Below are 25,037 nucleotides of genomic sequence, written 5' to 3' on the forward strand. Positions count from 1 at the left end.
ACATTTCAGAATTGAGGCTAGTTGGAACTACTTGTACTGAAGTAATTTTGTTAAAATATATTTATAGGCTACATTATATAATACTTGGAGCTAATTTATTTCAATGATTTCTTCCGGCTACCATAGGTACCTTTTCTCCATGTGCTTCCTTTTAATGCTATTACCATAAAAAAATTCCAGTAAAAAGAGTATAAGTGGGAGAGTTTAGAGTTGCTATAATGAGCATTCTATCCTAGTCAAATATAATAATAATAAACACGTAAAATGATCGATTTTCTATAAATGCAGAGAGAGCTAGTAATACAAACTATCACTCAGTGGCAACTCACCAATATACTCATCAAAAGCAATTTCAGTTTCCCAGTACTGTGTATCTAAAGTAACCCAACAGCATTTAACGATTAAATCATCCATTTAATTTTGTCAGTTAACTCAGATACTATCTAATGAAGTTGTAGACTACATTGTTGCTTTACTAAACAGAAACAAGTTACTTGATTTGGACTGTAAAAATTTAAAAATATATATCCCTGTTAATTAAAAACTGAAGGCACAAGAATTCTGTGTCACCCTTTAAATTCTCAATTTCTGGAATAAAGCTAAAATGAATCTTTGTGGATTTTCAATTTAATTTTGTTTAATATTCAGTGAGATGTGATTCAGAAGTATAACTGTCATGCAATAAGTTTGCCATAATAGTGACACCTTCTGATTTTAATTTATTGTAAAATCTGAAATCCGTATTAGAAACATGTCTGAATTATGGAGCAAATAAAAAATACAGTACAGTCCATATCAGTATGTGAACATCTTTCTGTGCAGGTAGTCCCTGGATAGGGCATTGGACTGCCATTCAGAAAAACTTTGTTCTATTCTGATGTCACAATCCCTCTCTTTCGGTTTCCATAGCTGTAAAACGAGGATAATGAAACTTAGCTACCCTTGTAAAGGATATAGATCTCAGAGTTTTCTAAATACAAGAAATATCTTTGACATACTTTTAATCATAATGGGCAAAAACAAAGTGAGCTCAAGCTGTATTTCCTACCTAGAACAAAGCAATGTTATGCCACATGTCCATGATGAATTGCCCAAGGAATAATGAGAGACCCTGGAATAAGGATATTTTTCTAAAACTCCACCTAATGGAAATTTCAGAGATGCTAATTCCCTACAGGGGCTCATCCTCTTAGAGTTATCATAGAATATCAGGGTTGGAAGGGACCTCAGGAGGTCCATCAAGTCCAACCCCCTGCTCAAAGCAGGACCAATCCCCAACTAAATCATCCCAGCCAGGGCTTTGTCAAGCCTGACCTTAAAAACTTCTAAGGAAGGAGATTCCACCACCTTCCTAGGTAACGCATTCCAGTGTTTCACCACCCTCCTAGTGAAAAAGTTTTTCCTACTATCCAACCTAAACCTCCCCCACTGCAACCTGAGACTATTACTCCTTGTCCTGTCATCAGCTACCATTGAGAAAAGTCTAGATCCATCCTCTTTGGAACCCCCTTTCAGGTAGTTGAAAGCAGCTATCAAATCCCCCCTCATTCTTCTCTTCTGCAGACTAAACAATCCCAGTTCCCTCAGCCTCTCCTCATAACTCATGTGTTCCAGTCCCCTAATCATTTTTGTTGCCCTCCGCTGGACGTTTTCCAGTTTTTCAACATCCTTCTTGCAGTGTGGGGCCCAGAACTGGACACAGTATTCCAGAAGAGGCCTCACCAATGTTGAATAGAGGGGAACAATCACGTCCCTTGATCTGCTGGCAATGCCCCTACTTATACAGCCCAAAATGCCATTGGACTTCTTGGCAACAAGGGCACACTGACTCATATCCAGCTTCTCGTCCACTGTAACCCCTAGGTCCTTTTCTGCAGAACTGCTGCCGAGGCATTTGGTCCCTAGTCTTTAGCGGTGCATGGGATTCTTCCATCCTAAGTGCAGGACTCTGCACTTGTCCTTGTTGAACCTCATCAGATTTCTTTTGGCCCAATCCTCCAATTTGTCTAGGTCCCTCTGTATCCTATCCCTACCCTCCACTGTATCTACCTCTCCTCCCAGTTTAGTGTCATCTGCAAACTTGCTGAGGGTGCAATCCACACCATCCTTCAGATAATTTATGAAGATATTGAACAAAACCGGCCCGAGGACCGACCCTTGGGGCACTCCACTTGATACCGGCTGCCAACTAGACATGGAGCCATTGATCACTACCCGTTGAGCCTGACAATCTAGCCAACTTTCTATCCACCTTATAGTCCATTCATCCAGCCCATACTTCCTTAACTTGCTGGCAAGAATACTGTGGGAGACAGTGTCAAAAGCTTTGCTAAAGTCAAGGAACAACACGTCCGCTGCTTTCCCCTCATCCACAGAGCCAGTTATCTTGTCATAGAAGGCAATTAGATTAGTCGTCCGGGACCTCCCCCGATCGCCATGAGTTTTCAAAGATAATGGCCAATGGCTCTGCAATCACATCCGCCAACTCCTTTAGCACTCTCGGATGCAGCACATCCGGCCCCATGTATCTGTGCTCGTCCAGCTTTTCTAAATAGTCCCGAATCACTTTTTCCATAGAGGGCTGGTCACCTCCTCCCCATGTTGTGCTGGGGATAGTCTGCATCTTTTTTAAATAAAGGGCTAATAATGTCAGGTAAATGGGAGATTGGGGAGTGGCCTACCTAGAAGGCGAAGCAAATGAATGAAGAAAACTATAGGTAGTGGGCCTAGGTCACTCTCTCCTGGGGATGGGAGCAAATGTTGTGTAAATGGTTAGTCTTTGTAAACCACATGATATAACTGTCTTCATTCCCTACCGCCTTTTGTTATTCACTGCTTGCATCTTGTCTCCAGATTGTAAGCAGTTTGAGGCAGGATGCAGGTCTAACTTTACTTTTGTACAGCACTAAGCAGAGAAGAGCCCTGGTGGTGATTGAGATTATCGTAATGTGAGTACTAGACTGTATTCAAAGGCTTGTAAAGTTGAAATACCCACTCATAATTTAACAATGTCAAAACAGGAGCTCAGTGGCAAGGGACCCATTTAGAATCAGGTTATATGTACCATGGCATTTCAGGGGCACAATCCTCCATTTTCTTAAGTGGAGTAGTTCTTACTGTCTCAGGAAGAGGTCCTCCTAGATGGTTAACATGACAAATAGCATTGGCCTTTCCCTCAGGCGAGGTGCACACAATTTTTCTAAAACCTAGAAGTTCCCTGTGGAAGAGAGGTAGTTTCTGCACACCAAGACCGAGGCCAGATTCCATAAGGCATGTTGGACAATATCCTCTGTGGGTCCTACGATTACCACTCACTGCCACTGTGGGGATTTTGTTTCCTTTAATGTTGGAGGAAGTGCTGTGGTTTGGCACAAGGTCAGCCATGCAACTTTTTCAGCTTTGCCATGCAGTCAAGTACAAGGCTAGGAAGAATAAATATGTGGAACCAGAAAAATGGTTGTGTGAGCTATATACAGTTAAGAGTGAACTTAGAAGGTGTGAATGGTAGTAAGGGGATAGTAATACCTTTTCGTCAGCTCTGCTTTTTCCTCTAGTTGACATCCAGGGGCACTTTCTTCTTCTCAGAAGCTTGCTTTGTGGAAATGTTTGTTTTGGGACAACCTCTTGTACTTGATGGAGTAGTACTAGATTACTTTGCAGTGTGCCATATTGCAATTTGAGTATTAGCCACGTATATAGACGCTCCCAGGGTTATGCAAGACCCGACTTACACAAATTCGCACTTAGGAAAAAGTTCCATAAGTCAGAAATAGGATTTTCGAGTTGCGGAAATTTTTGCGTAACGTATGGGTTTACGTTTCCGACTTACGCAAAATTCAAGTTATGCAAGGCTTTCTGGAACGGAACGATTGCGTAAGTCGGGGGCCGTCTGTAAATGGTATCCAAAACTGGGCATGGGAATATTGGATCCCACAGTAGTTTGTTCTTAAAATAAGAGGCCAGTCAAAGGGATCTGGCTGGACATACCTTGTCTATATTGTAAATAAGTGTAATTATCATGTTATGCTCTCTCTAGGCTTATAAAACTACCCACACTGGACTCATTTCAAAGCAAGATATTACTTGAAAATGATTTTCCCTTTGCAAAATTGAAGCAGATGCCAGCTATGTGTGTTAGGGAATCTTTCATGCTTTAGGGCAAGGTGCAATTGTTTAATGATGCAGGAAAACTGAATATACACATTACCTATTCTCATTAATCACATCTGAAACTAGGGATAATATAGAAGTGCAGGGGGATTGTTGACTAATACCAAGCAGTGAAGAATTTTTTCTTCTCAAAGGCGCATCCCAATACTTTCTTGTTTCTTTATACAATGGTAAGGCCCATTTGCATTTTCTCAGCTGAGCTGCTGTATAGCCGATCAATATGAAGGCTGTCTGATAAATCATCACTTGTGCAACTGAAAATAATGGCATAGAAAGTTTCAGTATCTACTTTGATAACAGGTGTCCCTCAGAAGAGGAATTTTTTTGGTAGGAAATTAGGGCAGACGAAGTGGGAAAAGCTTTTGCCTGGATTTGGAATCCTACCCTGTATCTGACTCTCAGAGGCCGTCTCTCCCAGCTTCCTGGGTATTTCTCTATCGTTCATTGGTTTGATGAATGAAGGGACTGGTGGAGTTGTGATGATTGTCTGAATTCATCAGCCACAGTCACTGAGAGCAAGCCCATATCAAGGTCCAGACTAACTCACCTATCATGTAATGTGTCTGAACAATTACAATAGTCCTAAAGTACATATACTGCACTACCTACTGTCCCAGCCTGTTTTGTAACAAAAAAGTAAACCTAAATTTTTCAGTTTTGTTTGTTGGAAACCTGCTTACCTGAAGCCACAAAAGTTCTGTCTACACTACAGAGCTGACCATATTAAAACACAATTTTGAATCCTGGTTTTGAAAAAGCCATGTTATAACCATTTTAGGGAATTGTTTTGAAGGGACTGTCAGCCTGAATTCTAAGTCGACTAATTTAAAAAAAAAAAAAAAGAAACAAAAAACCCCTCCAGATTCTAATATAATGCCCTTTTAAATAATATCCAAAATAAAAATGAAGAAATTCCTCGAAAAAGGCATGCTAATGTTTTATATGGATTTTGGTGACAGTTGAAAAACCCAGCTACCTGGTTATTCAAGGGAACAGCAAACTTGCGCAGTTGGCACCGCTTCGTGTAGGGTCAGAGTAAACAGGTTGAACATGTGACTTTTCATTTCCAGTGGTGTTAGGTGTTAGCTTCATATCTACTATTGTGTCTTTAAGAAGTGCTTGCAGGCTTACTGACACTTGAATCCTGATGGATATATATGTCTAAACATGACAGGATTGTATTAGCGTCCTTGGTAGCCTAGTGGTTAACGTCCACTCATCTTTGGGGGAAGGGTAGTAGTAGGAGAGAGCGGGTTCACCCACTCCACTGTGCTCCGAACGAAGGCCCTCGAAGTGTCAGCAACACTGACCTCTGGAGGGGGGTGGTGAACCTTCTGTTTTACCCTCCTTGGGTCGTTTGCTACCACTGCTCCGTCTGCTGCTGGTCCCAGATAAGGAAACAGAAAATAAAAAGGAAACCAAATGGTTAGCCTCACTGGGCTCAGCATACCATCTTGGTGCTTCAGGAAAGTGTCTGTAATCCCTTTTCCAGGAGCCTGCAGGGGCACGTCTGCACTTCTCCCCACTTCTGAGCTGGGTTGCTTCCTTTTCAACTCTGCTTCCACTTGGAGTAGGCTCTGCAGGGTTGGAGGGGCAGGGCTAGGTGGGCCCAGTATTGTCCTTTTACTCCTTCTTTCCCGGTGTGGGCTTGTATACCCCATCACAAGCCTATTTTAACATGGTTGCAAGATGTTCTGTCTGCACAGGCAAAAAGAAACTGTGACTATTTGTGTAGTTTAGACAATGCCTAAAGGTCCTTATGCACTTCAGGTAGGGGAATTGAGCCACACTGTTTCACTTTGTCATGTAGGCAGGATGGAACAAAGCAAAAGGGCAAAAGCATTATTAAAAATCACTGAATTTTTACTGTAAACTAACGAGATGTTTCACAAAACTAGTTACCTAGTTAGACCATTCCCTGCCCCAAAGATCATACAAAATGATGTTTACAGAAAAATAGTACAGTTCACCCACATAAAAACTGAGAGCAACAGTGGTGTCAGCCTGGGGGAAAATGAGAGAGCAAGCAATAGGATGCCGATGAAGGCAGTCAAAGGTGGTCTTTCCTGTTTGGAGGTTCTTTTCATGCAGTTAACCATGTTCACTTAGGAGCTTTTCTGCGGTTCATAGATGGAGGTGGGATGTTTAGCCCTTGTTTAGCCATGTCCCCTAAACAGTAAGGTCCAGGCCATGTCTCTGTTTCTAAAGCTGTTGGTCTGGTCGCATTTCAGCTAGTGTGTTTGGGTCACCAGTGTCGGGAGGGCACAATGGATAAAATGGCTTTTACAAACCATACCATGAATTAGGCTCAGCTGCTTTATAAAAGCTATTTTAGTCAAGTTACACATTGTGTAAGCTCTTGACCCAGCTGTGGCAGCTGGAACTTCTTAATGGCACTTTCACTATTAGAGATGGAAGATGGGCCTTAATTGTTTGGATATTGGTAGCTGCTGTAAATGAGTCTGCCTTGCTTTGTTTATTGCATGGGTGCAAAGCCTTTTCTTGAGCTCATCTTCAAGAAGAAATGTCTCTATTTGTATTATGTGTAGAGCCCTGCAAATCTGCGGATATCCGCTTTATATCTGCGGACCATTTTTGCGGATTGGATGCGGATACAAATTTTGTATCCACGCAGGGCTCTAATTATGCATCCTGCTTAATTGCCATCTTTTTTTTTTTTCTGCTGTCACTTCCGTTACAGAATCTCAGTGCTGTGATACAGCAAACATGGACACTGAGTTTTTTGATGTAAGGGCATTAAATCCCTTTCCAACTTATTTCTGCTCTCTGGGTTTATGCTCCTCATAGATATTTAGGCAAGAAAATACCTTTGGGATGTGTTGATGAAAACTAAATTAGGGTTCCATGGGAGTTACTGCGTAATAAGCACTCTTGAAAATGGGGCCGTTTCATGTAGGTGAGTAAATGGGAGTTGAGCTCCTTTGAAAGTCTGGCCAAAGAGGTCCTTAACCCTGCAAGGTGAACTGCTCAGAGGAGATCAGAGCATGCAGAAAGTGAGCAGGAAAAGCATGAGTGATGAATATAGCTTTCTGCAGAGCTGAGACTGGAGTGAAGAGGGAATTGTGTGTATTGATGCAGGCCTTAGGCTATGAGGACATCAATTGGACCCTCTACCCACCAACCTCACAGGAGCCTGCCTTGCAGCAGTTGTAACCTAAATTCCCCAACCAGCCCTCCTGGATGCCAGGTGGAAGGTGAAAAAGCCCACACAGTAATATGCTAGTTTTGTCATATGGGCGAAATCCCTTTCAGACCCCCAAACTGGTGATAAACCAAGCTCCTGGCACCCCTGAGATCCAGCAACTAGATTAAGGGTGGGAAGGATGTGGCTGAAAGGAAGAGTCCACAAAGTGTATAAACTCCCCTCCCCTATCGCCCAAGCAAGGAACAGACAGGAGCCAATCACTTAGTCACAGTATGACCCCAACTGTCCATTGGCAACACAACGGGGCCAGATGCAGCATGTGGCCCACTGCTTTTGTCCTGTAGGTCTTGCACCATGGGGTGGAAAGAGAGAAATGGAGGTCCCCACACAAGGAAGGCGTGGAGGTAGAGTGGAGAAAAGGAATGGGCATGTGGAACATTGCCTCAGCTGTTCCGATTCAGATCTTTTCCTGCCCCAGGAAGAGTCTCCAGTGTTTCTGTCCCATCAAAGCTGTGCCCTGGCTAGTGCGGGGAGCATTAATTGAACTTTTTGCTGCAATTCCCCCAGTAGCATTTGCTCTGTTGTACGTGTTTAATGATGACCCAGTGTGTGAAACATTTGTATGAAATTTCTTCTTTGCCATAACCAATGGATTCAGAAAATCAGCTGAAGTTGCTTAGCACTGAGGTGTGGTGTTCCATACATAAGCTGCACCAAGCCTCCTTTTACTCTGTGAATGAGTAAATTGCAAGTGGATTTTTGTATTCTCCTTTTGTGGCTGTTATGGATAGCAGATACTTTTGTAATGATTACAGTACAGCCCAGGTAAGTACGCCTTGGTTAAATTATACTCTCTTGATGAGAGAGGCTCTGCTATGCCCCCTCCTCCCCAGGACTGAATAGTGTTTTTTCTTAAACCTCAAGTCAGTAGAGAGCTTCTTAAAGGCTGGCTGGCAGCAAGGATGGTGCTTGTTGCCATGGGGAAGAGCATGGCATGCGCTAAAATCCTCATTCAGTGCAACATAAATATCCTCAGGTTTCAGGTGCTTCCTTCCCCCCAAACCAGGAAATGGATATCTTGAGTGGAATTGTACAATTGCAAGCTTGTGTGTCACATGAAGATAGAACAATTCTAATCCCTCCTTTCAGTCTGCATCTCTGGTCACCCATTGCCCTAGCAGTCAAGAAAAGAAAGAGCACAAATGCGTTGCAAAAGTGTTTGTTAGTTTCTCAGCAAACTGTTGGAGGGAACGCTCAAAGCTAACATGAGGCGCTAAATATTATTTACTAATAAATGCCAATGTATCTAGCACTTCTGACTCTGAAAGGACACTCTGAAAGGACACCAAATGTTTGGTGTCCTTTCAGAGTTAGAAAAGCCCATTTTCTCCTCTTCAGTGATTTACTAGTGAGATTCGCAAAAAGAAAAGGAGTACTTGTGGCACCTTAGAGACTAACCAATTTATTTGAGCATGAGCTTTCGTGAGCTACAGCTCACTTCATCTGATGCATACCGTGGAAACTGCAGCAGACTTTATATATACACAGAGAATATGAAACAATACCTCCTCCCACCCCACTGTCCTGCTGGTAATAGCTTATCTAAAGTGATCATCAGGTGGGCCATTTCCAGCACAAATCCAGGTTTTCTCACCCTCCACCCCCCACACAAATTCACTCTCCTGCTGGTGATAGCCCATCCAAAGTGACAACTCTTTACACAATGTGCATGATAATCAAGTTGGGCTATTTCCTGCACAAATCCAGGTTTTCTCACATCCCCCCCACCCCCATACACACACAAACTCACTCTCCTGCTGGTAATAGCTCATCCAAACTGACCACTCTCCAAGTTTAAATCCAAGTTAAACCAGAACATCTGGGGGGGGGGGGTAGGAAAAAACAAGAGGAAACAGGCTACCTTGCATAATGACTTAGCCACTCCCAGTCTCTATTTAAGCCTAAATTAATAGTATCCAATTTGCAAATGAATTCCAATTCAGCAGTTTCTCGCTGGAGTCTGGATTTGAAGTTTTTTTGTTGTAAGATAGCGACCTTCATGTCTGTGATTGCGTGACCAGAGAGATTGAAGTGTTCTCCGACTGGTTTATGAATGTTATAATTCTTGACATCTGATTTGTGTCCATTTATTCTTTTACATAGAGACTGTCCAGTTTGACCAATGTACATGGCAGAGGGGCATTGCTGGCACATGATGGCATATATCACATTGGTGGATGTGCAGGTGAACGAGCCTCTGATAGTGTGGCTGATGTTATTAGGCCCTGTGATGGTGTCCCCTGAATAGATATGTGGGCACAATTGGCAACGGGCTTTGTTGCAAGGATAAGTTCCTGGGTTAGTGGTTCTATTGTGTGGTATGTGGTTGTTGGTGAGTATTTGCTTCAGGTTGCGGGGCTGTCTGTAGGCAAGGACTGGCCTGTCTCCCAAGATTTGTGAGAGTGTTGGGCCATCCTTTAGGATAGGTTGTAGATCCTTAATAATGCGTTGGAGGGGTTTTAGTTGGTGGCTGAAGGTGACGGCTAGTGGCGTTCTGTTATTTTCTTTGTTAGGCCTGTCCTGTAGTAGGTAACTTCTGGGAACTCTTCTGGCTCTATCAATCTTTTTCTTTACTTCTGCAGGTGGGTATTGTAGTTGTAAGAAAGCTTGACAGAGATCTTGTAGGTGTTTGTCTCTGTCTGAGGGGTTGGAGCAAATGCGGTTGTATCGCAGAGCTTGGCTGTAGACGATGGATTGTGTGGTGTGGTCAGGGTGAAAGCTGGAGGCATGCAGGTAGGAATAGCGGTCAGTAGGTTTCCGGTATAGGGTGGTGTTTATGTGATCATTGTTTATTAGCACTGTAGTGTCCAGGAAGTGGATCTCTTGTGTGGACTGGACCAGGCTGAGGTTGGTGGTGGGATGGAAATTGTTGAAATCATGGTGGAATTCCTCAAGGGCTTCTTTTCCATGGGTCCAGATGATGAAGATGTCATCAATATAGCGCAAGTGGAGTAGGGGCTTTAGGGGACGAGAGCTGAGGAAGCGTTGTTCTAAGTCAGCCATGAAAATGTTGGCATACTGTGGGGCCATGCGGGTACCCATAGCAGTGCCGCTGATCTGAAGGTATACATTGTCCCCAAATGTGAAGTAGTTATGGGTAAGGACAAAGTCACAAAGTTCAGCCACCAGGTTAGCCGTGACATTATCGGGGATAGTGTTCTTGACGGCTTGTAGTCCATCTTTGTGTGGAATGTTGGTGTAGAGGGCTTCTACATCCATAGTGGCCAGGATGGTGTTATCAGGAAGATCACCGATGGATTGAAGTTTCCTCAGGAAGTCAGTGGTGTCTCGAAGGTAGCTGGGAGTGCTGGTAGCGTAGGGCCTGAGGAGGGAGTCTACATAGCCAGACAATCCTGCTGTCAGGGTGCCAATGCCTGAGATGATGGGGCGCCCAGGATTTCCAGGTTTATGGATCTTGGGTAGTAGATAGAATATCCCAGGTCGGGGTTCCAGGGGTGTGTCTGTGCGGATTTGATCTTGTGCTTTTTCAGGAAGTTTCTTGAGCAAATGCTGTAGTTGCTTTTGGTAACTCTCAGTGGGATCATAGGGTAATGGCTTGTAGAAAGTGGTGTTGGAGAGCTGCCGAGCAGCCTCTTGTTCATATTCCGACCTATTCATGATGACAACAGCACCTCCTTTGTCAGCCTTTTTGATTATGATGTCAGAGTTGTTTCTGAGGCTGTGGATGGCATTGCGTTCCGCATGGCTGAGGTTATGGGGCAAGTGATGCTGCTTTTCCACAATTTCAGCCTGTGCACGTCAGCGGAAGCACTCTATGTAGAAGTCCAGTCTGCTGTTTTGACCTTCAGGAGGAGTCCACCTAGAATCCCTCTTTCTGTAGTGTTGGTAGGGAGACCTCTGTGGATTAGTATGCTGTTCAGAAGTATTTTGGAAATATTCCTTGAGTCGGAGACGTCGAAAATAGGATTCTAGGTCACCACAGAACTGTATCATGTTCGTGGGGGTGGAGGGACAGAAGGAGAGGCCCTGAGATAGAACAGCTGCTTCTGCTGGGCTGAGAGTATAGTTGGATAACGCCACTAGCCATCACCTTCAGCCACCAACTAAAACCCCTCCAACGCATTATTAAGGATCTACAACCTATCCTAAAGGATGACCCAACACTCTCACAAATCTTGGGAGACAGGCCAGTCCTTGCCTACAGACAGCCCCGCAACCTGAAGCAAATACTCACCAACAACCACATACCACACAATAGAACCACTAACCCAGGAACTTATCCTTGCAACAAAGCCCGTTGCCAATTGTGCCCACATATCTATTCAGGGGACACCATCACAGGGCCTAATAACATCAGCCACACTATCAGAGGCTCGTTCACCTGCACATCCACCAATGTGATATATGCCATCATGTGCCAGCAATGCCCCTCTGCCATGTACATTGGTCAAACTGGACAGTCTCTACGTAAAAGAATAAATGGACACAAATCAGATGTCAAGAATTATAACATTCATAAACCAGTCGGAGAACACTTCAATCTCTCTGGTCACGCAATCACAGACATGAAGGTCGCTATCTTACAACAAAAAAACTTCAAATCCAGACTCCAGCGAGAAACTGCTGAATTGGAATTCATTTGCAAATTGGATACTATTAATTTAGGCTTAAATAGAGACTGGGAGTGGCTAAGTCATTATGCAAGGTAGCCTGTTTCCTCTTGTTTTTTCCTACCCCCCCCCCCCCCCCAGGTGTTCTGGTTTAACTTTAAACTTGGAGAGTGGTCAGTTTGGATGAGCTATTACCAGCAGGAGAGTGAGCTTGTGTGTGTATGGGGGTGGGGGGGATGTGAGAAAACCTGGATTTGTGCAGGAAATAGCCCAACTTGATTATCATGCACATTGTGTAAAGAGTTGTCACTTTGGATGGGCTATCACCAGCAGGAGAGTGAATTTGTGTGGGGGGGTGGAGGGTGAGAAAACCTGGATTTGTGCTGGAAATGGCCCACCTGATGATCACTTTAGATAAGCTATTACCAGCAGGACAGTGGGGTGGGAGGAGGTATTGTTTCATATTCTCTGTGTATATATAAAGTCTGCTGCAGTTTCCACGGTATGCATCCGATGAAGTGAGCTGTAGCTCACGAAAGCTCATGCTCAAATAAATTGGTTAGTCTCTAAGGTGCCACAGGTACTCCTTTTCTTTTTGCGAATACAGACTAACACGGCTGTTACTCTGAAACTAGTGAGATTGTTGTTCAGCATTTGTCATCAGATTTCCTTTGACAGCAAACTGGTGTCACACAGGCTTCATAAAACCCAGCAGAAATGGGGAGGTAGGTTGCTGTTGGGTATCTCTCAAATCTATCTCCAGAATGAAAACTCTTCAGTACGGTGTCTGAAGTGGATCTCTGGGCTTTTACCCACCTTGTGGTCAGGTTTATGCATTTATTTTAATAAGAAATTTAGAGAATGGGAAGATAATTGTAGTGCTGTTAATTTAAGTGAGTGTTGTAAGGTAAGAGGCAAAACCCACCGAGTGAAATGAAACACAGACTGGTGTACAGTGATCTGAAAAGTAAGTGCGAAGGAGAGCAACTTCTTTAGCGAGAGACAGAGAGAGACCATGTCCAGAGCGCTACCAGTGATGTAGAGCGAGACACAAGCACAGCTAGGGTCATTTGAATAGAGAAGCAATTTTAAACTCATTAAAAAGTGAATTAGTAGTATTCAGCGTTCATTAAAATAATCCACAGTAATGAGATGGAGTGAACTCAGTGTCGGAGCAGTGATGGGTGTGTATAATTCAATAATAAATGAATAAGTTTCATGGGCAGTAAATAATCACCAGATCTCATTAGATTGTAGGGAAGAGCTATAACAGTTGATCATAATTAGAAGTTAAACAAGCATAGGCTTGAGCGTCTCCTGCTGTTTCCAACTTGGAATAACCTGTTGGAGGGACTAGTTTGGACACGTAGTTTTAATGCCTTCAGAGAGAGAGGATGGCTATCCACTTAGGAGCTATATTATGCCCTAGCTCGCTTGCTTCCTACAACCTTTGTCAGAAACTAGCTGTCCTCTATCCTGATGTCTTCTCTGTTGCTGCATGTAACAGAAGTACTTTGGCTTGAGGAATCTGCTAAAATGATCACTGGTGAGGTAGCTAAGATTGAATATATGGTATGATACTTCAGTACTGATATTTATAAATATCCTCATTAGGATCCAGAGTTAACATTTCTATTTAGATGAACAAGGCAACTAACTTCTGAGACTTTGTTCCAGGCTCTTTGCAGACTGAGGTAGCTATGTCTGAGTCGGTTACACATAATTCCTATTTTAAAGGATTTCTTTGCAACCATAAGTGCTACAGACTTAATTTCTTTACTTAAACAATCTGAACATAAGGGGGCTAGAAAAAGGAGACTTAGCAAATACGGAGCTTCAGATTATATTCTGTTAAACCAGATCTTCAGAATATTCCACACACACTAGGTGATGGTGCTGTCTTTTCTCAGCTTCCAAAAAGTGAGGCTCTTCAGGATTGGAAGGCTGAGAAAATTGGAAAAATCATGATGTTTTCCTGAGTGGTGGTGGTTGGGTTACATGCCCTGGTTCTGTTAGCTGTCCTGGGTTGATGCTAAACTACATGCCAGCTTCACCAAAGAACTTTTCAGTTGCAGTCTGTATCTCTGGTCACCAATTGCCCGAGCAGTCAAGAAAAGAGAGAGCACAAATGCGTTGCAAAATTGTGTATTATTCCTGTATGTTAGTTTCTCAGCAAACTGTTGGAGGGAATGCTCAAAGCTAACATGAGGAGCTAAATGTTATTTACTAATAAATGCCAATGTATCTAGCACTTCTGACTCTGAAAGGATGCCAAATGATATGTATATGAGTTGCTTATTCCATCACTGAAATGCATAAATTGCTGAGGTGGGGAAGAAGGAAGCAGCTCTAAGTTAAGATGGGACATAAGTAATGGCAGTCAATGGGACCATCCCCTCAAACCCTTCTTAGTCTAACTTTGTTCTTATTTCATTCTGCGTTTTGAATCAGGACAGACTCTTCTTTTGCGGCATGCATGGAGGGAAGGGCCTGAAGGTTCACTCTCCACATTTTCTTCCTGGAGCAAAAGATTCAGTTGTCCCTAAAATTATTTTCCCAAGATGGAGCAGAAGACACCTTGCTGTGTCCTGCTCTTCAGCTGCCTATGTGGTCATTATGGTATTGGGTCCATGGACAAACCTTTGCCCCAAATGGAGCTCCACTGGCCCTACCCATAGCCCATGTAAATCCATTTTAGGAGCTTGGTAGTTCCTGAACTGTTGAGTGGCATGGAGCGCCATTCCTAAAGTGTTGCTGATTTGGAGACACCTGCTGTATTGTAAAAAACCAGATGAGGACCCTGAAGCAGTGACCCTTGTATGATCCCTTAGTCTGGAAGAGCTGAAGTGTTAATTTAACAGCAGCAGCTGTGAATGAAGGTACCTTTATTTTGGCCTGCTCAGCAAAATTTGAAAATGGCTTTGATTTCTCTCTCTCTCAAGTACTCCAATGGCAGAACCCTTCAAGGAACACGGCAGATGGGTAAGAACACAGAGCAACACTATATAATTTTGATAATTGGTAGTAATATAGGGAATGTAAACCGGCCAAATAGTGACCCAGCTGGGAGTCTGGATAGAAGTCTTGGGTACTCTTGCCAAAAAGTGCAGTTACCACTGTGGGTTTGTTACTGACAATTTTTTGCAATATTTTTGTAGGAAATTTGGCGCCAGACCTACCTAAGATGACTTCCTCCGCAAGCCACCCAGATCTTTTAAGTGGATGGGATTCTTGGGCAGATTCCCCAACTACTACCAACCTAGCATCACAACAGCCTAAGAAGTCTGCACTTGAAGGTATTATTATGCAACAAAAATATATTGTGTATTTCCATTGCTAAAGAAAATGCGTGCTCTCCAAATATCAGCCACCCAAAACAACGGAACAACCATATGTGGCTCTCATGTGGTTCATTAAATACAGTCACATTAAAGTACTTGGCTTTAAAGTACTGACAGTTAAAGATGTGGCAAAAGCTAACATTGTAACATAACAAGAATTTTGGAGGAGAGGCCTCAGACAAGAATCTACAGAGAAAATATTGATAGCAATTTCCTAGGAATCAGGGAGACCGTTTTTGTCAACACCTTTTAAAAAAATGTATATTTTCGTCCCCTGCCATCTGTGGCTTGTACATAACTTCATATTTGTTTTTATGACACAGGCCAAGTTCTTACTACAGGAAGCCAGACAAGTGTGCCTTCAGGTTTGTCTTTCAGCCAAGCAAAATCTCAGAACTTCGACCCCTTTGCTGACCTTGCTAACCTTAAATCTGGTCTTCCAGGTAATCTTGTACGTTTTCTTAAAAAAGCAAAGCAACTAATAACAATCCTTACCTCTGACACAGCACTTTTCATCTGTCGATCTCTCAGCACTTCACAAAGGAAGTTGGTAGCAGTATCATATCCCCATTTTACAGGTGGGTAAACTGAGGCACAGAGAGGTGATGTGACCTGTCTAAGGTTAGCCAGTAGGCTTGTGGCAGAGCCAAGAAGGTCCCAGTCCAGTGCTCGGACTTTCTGAATGCATCTAGTGGCTTTGATTTTTTTTGTTCCAGTAAATTTAATGCTGATAAAAGGGAACACTTCTTATATAACACACAGCTAATTAGTGACAGCAAATTTCACACGCCAGCCTTGAGAGCAAGAGCATAGCAGGGTTCAGATAAAGATTAGACATTTATACAGATGGGAACTTCCAGTTACTACGTAGAAATTATGTTTTGAAAACATAGCTTGGAAGCAATATAAACCCTTTAATGCTTCAATCTCTAAATGAACTGGTTTGAAAAACGTTTCGAAACGTTTCTGAATAAGCATGTTATTCCATAATTGTTATTCCATAATTGCCCACCGTGAGGTTTCTTGCACCTTCCTGTGATGCAGAACTTCTGAAACTGCTTTCGCCATTAGTAGAAATGTTAAACTGCTCTTTATTTTATATTGGTAACTTAAAAAAGGAAACAGAATACATGAATAACTGTAATCTCTCTTCACTGGTTAATGGTTGGACTCTGGACAGGAACGTCAAGAACTTCTTTGTTAAACTCTCTCTCAGTACTCACCCATGATCAGTGTTACGCTGAGTTTCATTACAGGGTTGATCATTTTATGAATCATTGTTTAGTAGTGAGAATTTTTCAGTATTTATCCACATGCCATCTCAGTGTCTGACTTATAGAATCATAGAATCATAGAATATCAGGGTTGGAAGGGACCCCAGAAGGTCATCTAGTCCAACCCCCTGCTCGAAGCAGGACCAATTCCCAGTTAAATCATCCCAGCCAGGGCTTTGTCAAGCCTGACCTTAAAAACCTCTAAGGAAGGAGATTCTACCACCTCCCTAGGTAACGCATTCCAGTGTTTCACCACCCTCTTAGTGAAAAAGTTTTTCCTAATATCCAATCTAAACCTCCCCCACTGCAACTTGAGACCATTACTCCTCGTTCTGTCATCTGCTACCATTGAGAACAGTCTAGAGCCATCCTCTTTGGAACCCCCTTTCAGGTAGTTGAAAGCAGCTATCAAATCCCCCCTCATTCTTCTCTTCTGCAGGCTAAACAATCCCAGCTCCCTCAGCCTCTCCTCATAACTCATGTGTTCCAGTCCCCTAATCATTTTTGTTGCCCTTCGCTGGACTCTCTCCAATTTATCCACATCCTTCTTGAAGTGTGGGGCCCAAATCTGGACACAGTACTCCAGATGAGGCCTCACCAATGTCGAATAGAGGGGAACGATCACGTCCCTCGATCTGCTCGCTATGCCCCTACTTATACATCCCAAAATGCCATTGGCCTTCTTGGCAACAAGGGCACACTGCTGACTCATATCCAGCTTCTCGTCCACTGTCACCCCTAGGTCCTTTTCTGCAGAACTGCTGCCTAGCCATTCGGTCCCTAGTCTGTAGCTGTGCATTGGGTTCTTCCGTCCTAAGTGCAGGACCCTGCACTTATCCTTATTGAACCTCATCAGATTCCTTTTGGCCCAATCTTCCAATTGGTCTAGGTCCTTCTGTATCCTATCCCTCCCCTCCAGCGTATCTACCACTCCTCCCAGTTTAGTATCATCCGCAAATTTGCTGAGAGTGCAATCCACACCATCCTCCAGATCATTTATGAAGATATTGAATAAAACCGGCCCCAGGACCGACCCTTGGGGCACTCCACTTGATACCGGCTGCCAACTAGACATGGAGCCATTGACTTCCTGAGTTGCACGCAGTGTACGTCATTATCTGTAAAGTAGCACTGTAAATTTACACCCAACTTTACAGACTTGTTATGTACTGTTAAAATTAGCTATTTTCTCTTCACTATTTTTGTATAATTTTGCAGCAAGTATTGAGTTAAAAAGGAAACCTCAGAAACCTTGATTAGCACTTCCTTTTGTCAATAGTCACATGCCATATGGCAGCAAATTCAATCAAGAAAAAATGAATAACCAACTATTTGGTTATGAGTTAATGTTTATGTACTGACCATATCTTTCCAACTGTACAAAACTCCATTATATAGATAGTCTCTATCCCAGAACCTTTTTATCCAAAAGACAGGCGTAAGAAACAAGATACACTGAAAAGGAGTACTTGTGGCACCTTAGAGACTAACCCAAATTTATTTGAGCATAAGCTTATGCTCAAATAAATTGGTTAGTCTCTAAGGTGCCACAAGTACTCCTTTTCTTTTTGCAGATACAGACTAACATGGCTGTTACTCTGAAGATACACTGAGAGATTTGGGGGAGGTGGTATCTCAAAATAATTTTAAAAACCCATTCAGTTTTCTCTTGCCTATTAAATATGGGATATAGAAAGCATTTGAGAAGGAGTTAGTTTGTGGGCTTTATGAAAGCACAGGTCTTTGGGAAGGGGTGGGGACTAGCACACTGACTGAGAGATCATCCCATGCATATGGGGCAGCCTGGAGGAAAGCAAGAGTTCTGGAGTAGAAGAAAGCAAATTGGGTGGTGTGACTGGGCGACAAAATCTGAGACTTGCTCGGGGCAATGTTGCACAGGGCTTTGGAGGAAAGGACAAGTTTAAAGTTTGAGTTTTAAGCAGATTGAGAAGAAAGATGTCGGTGCTGAGGGAGGCCAGGGAGGAGGCAGTTATTAAAGCTAAGGCAGGCAATGATGACAGGACAGAAAGGAATGGTCCAATTTTTTTTAAATGTTTATGAAATGGAATAAATGGCGAGATGTAGTGATATTTAGTGCTATCTTGGATGTGCAAGGGAGGAAGGGGGAGAAGTCTAAAATAGCCTTGCGCTTGTGATGCAAGATCAAGGTACTGATAACAGGAAGTGGTAAAGGTTTTGGAAGTAGCTCCGTTGGGTTCTGGTGGTGGCAGAAGTGCATCCAGGATGATACTTTTGGAAAGACCTTTAGATATTGTGTAAGGGACAGGAGGAAGTTGACAGGAGTGAGGGAGCATGTTTGAGTGGTAGCTGAAGCTGCGAGCCGATGAGGTCACTCAGGGAGACGAGGGGACTGAGGACAGAGCCGTGAGGGACTCCTAACAGTGGAGGCAAGGAAGAGAAGAAGTTGCTACAGGAGATGCTGAAAGAGCCCTCAGATGCAGGTAGAAAATGGAGACCACATTGGTAAAAATCCAGGAAGGAGAAAGTGATTGACGCTCTCAGAAGCAGCAGAAAGCTCAGGGAAGGTGAAGGCAGTTCTTTGACTTGGTCAAGAAGAGGTAATGGGAGAGCTAGTGAGAGCTGATCCAGTCGAGTGGGGAAGTGCACAGGCTGCATGGATTAGAGGAGAGGAAATCAAGGCAGTGACTATAAACAGCTTGTTCAGGAGGTGCAGTGGAAAAGAAAGACGCTGGGAGTTGGCGAGGCAATTGGGGTTAAGGATTGGCCTTCTGAGAAGTGAGGATCCTAGTGCGAGTTTTCATGCTAAGGAAAAGGATCTGGAGTTAAGAGAGTATGAGTGAGAGGAGGTGAGGTGGTCAGGCACAGGGAGCAGAGGGGTTGGAAGTCAAGGATAAGCAAGAAATCTCTCTAATACAATTAGCAAAGTGTATATGGTGTGTGGTCTTTCATTCCCTACATTGTCTGTGTGTACTCCCTGGCCCCTACTCCCTAGTAAAATATGTGCCAACTTAATCAGAGAAGCCTGGTCTTTTCTACCTTGCATTAAAATCAGTATGAGATATCAGGTTTCCTCCTCTTCTGGATTGTTAGTCTCCAGTGTGGACTCTGCTTTCTTGATGAATTTTTTGAGAGTCTTTGGCTTTGTGTCAAGTTCTTACTCTTGCTGGAATCAGTAAGGAAGCTTCTACGCCTTTCTATTAGAATGTGTAGCTTCCTGTCGGCAGTCTCAGTGCAGTTCACGTTGAGAGAGCTTCTGTCCAAGAAAAATATGTTAAGCTTAAAACATGATTTTTGTTTAAATTAATCGGAAATTAATGGAACCATGAAGTGCTGGCTCACTCTGATTTTTCTCCATGTTGCCTCTCCCCTCTCCGCCCCCCCGGTGTCTGTTTTCCTTCTGCTCCTGTGTTATAACTACAATGTAATAGTGAAGCTGGATGGAATCTGTAGCAACTGAGAGCAGATTTCAGTTCTCTGCTCCACTGCATGTGCAAGCTTGGGGGGCTGGCGGGAGGCCAGGCACAGAGGTCATGATATCAGAGCCTGGTCCTTGTGCTGCATGCAGCAATACAGCACATGCAGCTGGCAATGAAGTCTTTGCTTCAGCTGATGATCCTCAGACTTTTACCTGATAACTTCAAGGTGCTTCTGCAGTGATGCTGCTTCAGTGGGAAAATGAGCAGTTGTGCCAGTCTGTTATGCCTGGTGGTTCATTGCCATTGTCTTAGGCAGCCAGACGCACAAAGGAGCAGAAAGATTGAAGGCACTTGCGTGCTGGGGAGGTGAGAAAATGATGTTATGCCAAGCATGAAAGCTCTTGGGGAGATGCTAGATGCTGCAGAAGTGCCAACACACTTCTATTTTGCTTTACTTCATGCCAATGGAGGCCTTATTTTTGCCAGATAATCTCAATAGTTTTGATGTAACTAACACCGTTTTTCATTTTATACCATCCCCATTAGGTTAGCCGTGTGCCAAACAAATATGACATGGTTAACATCATCCACGCCTTTATCTTAATAGCTATGTCACTTTAGTATGTCCTAGTGGGCCAGATTCAGTCCTCCCTTATACATTTTACACCAATGTAATTCCATCAACTACACTGGAGTTACCCCAGTTTTACACTGGTATATGTCAGACCATAATCTATGCCAGTGTTCCGCACAGTCCAGTGAGGGAGTTACAACTGGATGTAGAAGTGCTTTGGCCATACCTTTTATGCTGCGGCCTGAAGATGTGGCACCCTAGAGATAGCCCAGCCCAGTGTCACCTGAGGCGTTAGGTCTGTGCTAGGGGAATTTGCAGCCTAGCTGGTTAGGCAACTTTTATGGCCCCCTTGCGCTACAGGATCATCCCAAAGAAACATCATCAGGACTAGCGCTTCGCCCTTACTATAAAAACAAACCTAAGCATTACTAATACCAATGGCCCCCAAAATCAGCTCCCTCCTTCACCTCTGTCACCTTCCTCTCATTGGCAATCACCTGAAGAGATGCAGAAGCAAGCTGCAAATGCAGAAAATACCTCTGCACCCCTCTGTGCACAGCTTTCAGCATCAGACTGCAAGAGCTGGCCAGCCACTTGTAACCACCACAATGGGGTGTAGTGGGGAGATAGTGTCGGAGATATCTTGGTCCAGCACTGTTGAAATTAAAGCTCATAATTATTTGTGACAACCAGAGTAGAGGGTGTCAAATTATTCCATATAAGCAATTTGCATGGTTGTCACTAGAAGCTTGTTGCGTGTTCATATACCATATAAAGCTTCTCGCAACAAGGTGTTTTCCTATTGCCTTTACTATGAATATTGTCAATGCTTGAATGCACTGTCCGTAAAATTAACCAAATTTAAACAAAAATGATAAAATACAACGTTTGCCTTGCCTTGAAGGTCCTGTTCAGGTTTGAAGTTATTTGCAAACCTTTCAGTTGTATATGTGCAAAGCTCAGGTGCCAAAAGTGTTCCAATACATTTTTGTAAGGCTGCCCAATAAAATATCTACTCGCCCCGCTTTATCATGACAGTGCAGATGCAAAAAACCTGTTTTACTCTCCTAACAAAAGACCCTGTGCAAGTCAGGTTTTGCGAGGGGGTTTACAGAAGCTTGCTATTGTAGACTCTGATCCAGCACCTGTTGAAACCAATGGAAAGACTCCCATTGACTGCAGTGCGGTTTGGATTGAGCCCGTAGTGTCCACTTTGGCTCATTTTCAATGGTAAACATGTATTCCATTAGGAGTGGCTATGTTGTCACTATCTCATCCGAAATAATACTAGGATGTGAATAAAGTGTCAGTTCAACTTCTTGGCATCCTCAGGCTTGGAACTGATTGTAAAGTATGTGCAGGATTTTGAGTCCTATCTCAAGGCCTCAAATTAGTAGGTTCCCTCTGTTCATAGCAATCAAAATGTCCAACAGTAGTTGTAAATGTCAGGTTTTGAGGGATTATTGGAATGAGAAGTTGGCTTAGCTTCGCTCCTGGCTGACCAACGTACGATACTAGTAACACAACGTGCGATACTAGTAACAAAGAAACAAGAATGTACCATGTTGGCCTAAAGCCTGCCAAAAAGCTGGCCAGCTTGGATTTTGTTAAAACTGAAAACCAGTGTGGCTGCCCCTCTTGGGCTCTTTTCCATCGTTGTAACATTTTTAGGGAAATGTGCATGTCAGTGTTTATTTTTCAAGTGTAGTATGGAAAGCTGCAAATAGACCCATACATGCAGGGCCTTCTGTTTTGATTTTTTTCCTCAAAACATCCCAACCGTGACTTTCTGTAGAAGTGGGGTGCAGGGTAAATCGTGAAGTAAAGGGCATTGCTGCCTGTGTTTGGATGTCTAAGGCCTGTCTATGCTTGGCTTATACCTGTTCTAGTGTGAAGTGGTTTAGATCTGTTTTACGGAGGTGTAACAATGTGACCTTCCTCTTTCCAGTCTGAAATTGGATGATAATACTGCATTTAAATTCAACTACCAAGCTACTTTTCAGTTGAATAGGCCTGTGCCAGGAAGTGTTACGTTGGCCAGTTGCCAAGGAAACTCGCTTTCTAGAAATGTGTCTGAAGGAAAGAGAAGTCAAATAAAGGCAGTCTGGGTGGAGCCTTGGCTAGGAGTATCATTCCCTGGCTTGTCCTGCTGAGTGCTGAAACTAAAGCTTTCGAGCTGGATTCCATTACACTGGGCTTACACCGGTGTAACCAATGGAGGATCAGGCCTTCGGTTTTAGCTGGTGAAGCTATGGAGGGCTAATATATTTTCCTCTCCAGGCAGAGATGGGAGGTACTAGAGAAATCTAGACTGTGATTTAATGAGGGAGATAATGCTAGCTTATCAGACAAGATAATTTTAGTATGTTGGGTTTGTGTATATATCGTACTTCAGTGGTGTTCTCAAAGCAATTTCTCTGCTGTCAGACCTCGTTCCATTTTTTTCTCCGTATTTGTATACAGCCCATTACTAATATTTTTTTAAAGGCTTTAGAACCATTTCCCCAATCTGGTGAAGACTTCTTTATTTAAAAACAGTAATACACAAAAGGAAGCTTGAGGGCATGGATTTTAATGGAAGTGCCTTCAGAGCACACTTCTTTTTCTTGAGTACGATGGGAGTTTCCCAGTATCTTTCTCATAATAATTAGTAAATACTGAAATGTAAATAGAGTTAGCAATGAAAATCTAATGTATTTTCCTGTGTTGAATATATCCACTGAAGTGCACTGTGTGGTGACCAATCAGACAAGTGTTAGCAGTTGTCACAAAATGACAGTTAAGTGGTTCAGGTTTGAGGTGGAATAACTGACACACAGTAATGGGTTCCAGGCTAGAACTGTGATATGGTCTCTAGCTTTGCTGAAACTGTTCTCATTAAGTTTCACTTTCAGACACCCATGTTCTCTACATTAGATTTCATGTAAATCGAAGGGTGTCTCTTACTAAATCACTTGGGTAGGTGTCCAGACCAGAACTTGGGCGAGACTGTATTAAGTACTTGAAATATTTCAAAATGTATTACAACTAAATTACGCACTATTACTGTCTAGGTCCTTCTGGTGGTGGATTCCCAGCTGGTGGGTTTGGTCAGAAGTCAGCTCCGTCCCAGAAAGGAGGGAATCAGTGGCAGACAAAGAAACCACAAAGTACAGGTGCTTCATGGCAATCCCATGCTCAACCACAGCAAGTTAAATCCAGCACACAGAGTAAACCCAACTATACTGTGAACTTCAGTGTTATTGGAGGCCGAGAAGAGAGAGGTATCCGAGCTCCAGGCTTTGGTAAGTTCTGTTTCCTGGAACTATAGTTATAATGGCGTGTTGCATATGAAGTCCTTGTGATCTCTACAAGCGTGGTTGTGGGGCTTTATGAAAACTAGAAGCTTTGAAAGGTTCTGAAGAGTTTATTTTAGTCATGTTAAAGGCTTCATGTTTTGTTTTGTTGTTAAATGAGGTCTAATAGCAGTAACATGAGTGGCATTTAAGCAGTTGCATTCAGATAAAGGTCCACTTCTCGGATATCTCTCATTGTCTACCAGCAGTTCCTGATAGATATTAGGATGACATATGCATTGTTGTTATAGCTGTGTTGGTCCCAGGATATCAGTGACACGAGGTGGGTGAGGTAATATCTTTTATTGGACCAACTTCTGTTGTTGAGAGAGACAAGCTTTTTAGCTTACACAGAGCTCTTCAGGTCTGGGAAATGTACACAGAGGCCTGGTTTACATTAGGAAACTAGGTCAGTTATAACTCACTCAGGGGTGTGAAAAATCCACACCCCTGAGCAACACAGTTAAACCGTCCTAACCTCTGGTGTAGACAGCGCTAGATCAACGGAAGAATTCTCCCATCAACCTAGCTACCACTTCTCGGGGAGGTGGATTACCTACCTTGATGGAAGAACTCCTCCCATGGGCGTAGGTAGTGTCTTCATTAAGTGTAGAAAAGCCCAGAGTGTCACAGTTAAATACAAGGTGGTAGTTTGTTTAGCATAAGGAGTTAACACGTTTCAAGAGACCATTCAAGGTTAAGTGGCCCTTCAGACATAGAGGGGGGAAAGGAGGGAAAAAAACCTATAATCCACTTAACCTTGAATGGTCCCTTGAGATATGTGAAACACCCCTCTGAGGAACATAAAGTTACACCGACAGAAGCGCCGATGTGGACAGAGGTTCTCCCACTGACATAACTACTGCTGCTCGTTGGAGGTGGTTTAATTATGTCTATGGGAGAGCTCTCTCCTGTGGATATAGAGCAGCTACACGAGCTATTTTACATCAGCACACCTGCATCAGTAAGCTCACTAGTGTAGACATGGCCTTAGGGGAAAAACAGTTAAGAGAGTTGGTAGTTTTTCAAAGATATTGTTAAAGGTAAAATAGCAAACTATCTCACTGCATAGGAAAGATAGGCAATATGGCAAGAGACCACCCTGGCCTAACCAGGAGATCCTGAATGATCTGAAACTCAAAAAAAAA

General features: G+C 43.1%; 1 protein-coding gene across 4 annotated transcripts in view; it reads left to right on the top strand.

Moving 5' to 3' along the window:
* GAK (cyclin G associated kinase) overlaps nt 1–25,037 on the top strand; it is a 145,157-nt gene that overhangs the window by 112,257 nt on the left and 7,863 nt on the right. For 3 of the 4 annotated variants that reach the window (XM_084628027.1, XM_084628029.1, XM_084628030.1), the window contains 3 exons: nt 15,126–15,263; nt 15,632–15,751; nt 23,608–23,838. In XM_084628027.1, coding sequence (XP_084484153.1) covers nt 15,126–15,263; nt 15,632–15,751; nt 23,608–23,838 — 489 coding nt within the window. The remainder of the gene's footprint in view (nt 1–15,125; nt 15,264–15,631; nt 15,752–23,607; nt 23,839–25,037) is intronic. The other variant, XM_084628028.1, reaches the window with a different exon arrangement.

The sequence above is a fragment of the Lepidochelys olivacea genome, assembly GCF_965140295.1.
Source record: "Lepidochelys olivacea isolate rLepOli2 genome assembly, chromosome: 5".
NCBI classification, from domain to species: Eukaryota; Metazoa; Chordata; order Testudines; family Cheloniidae; genus Lepidochelys; species Lepidochelys olivacea.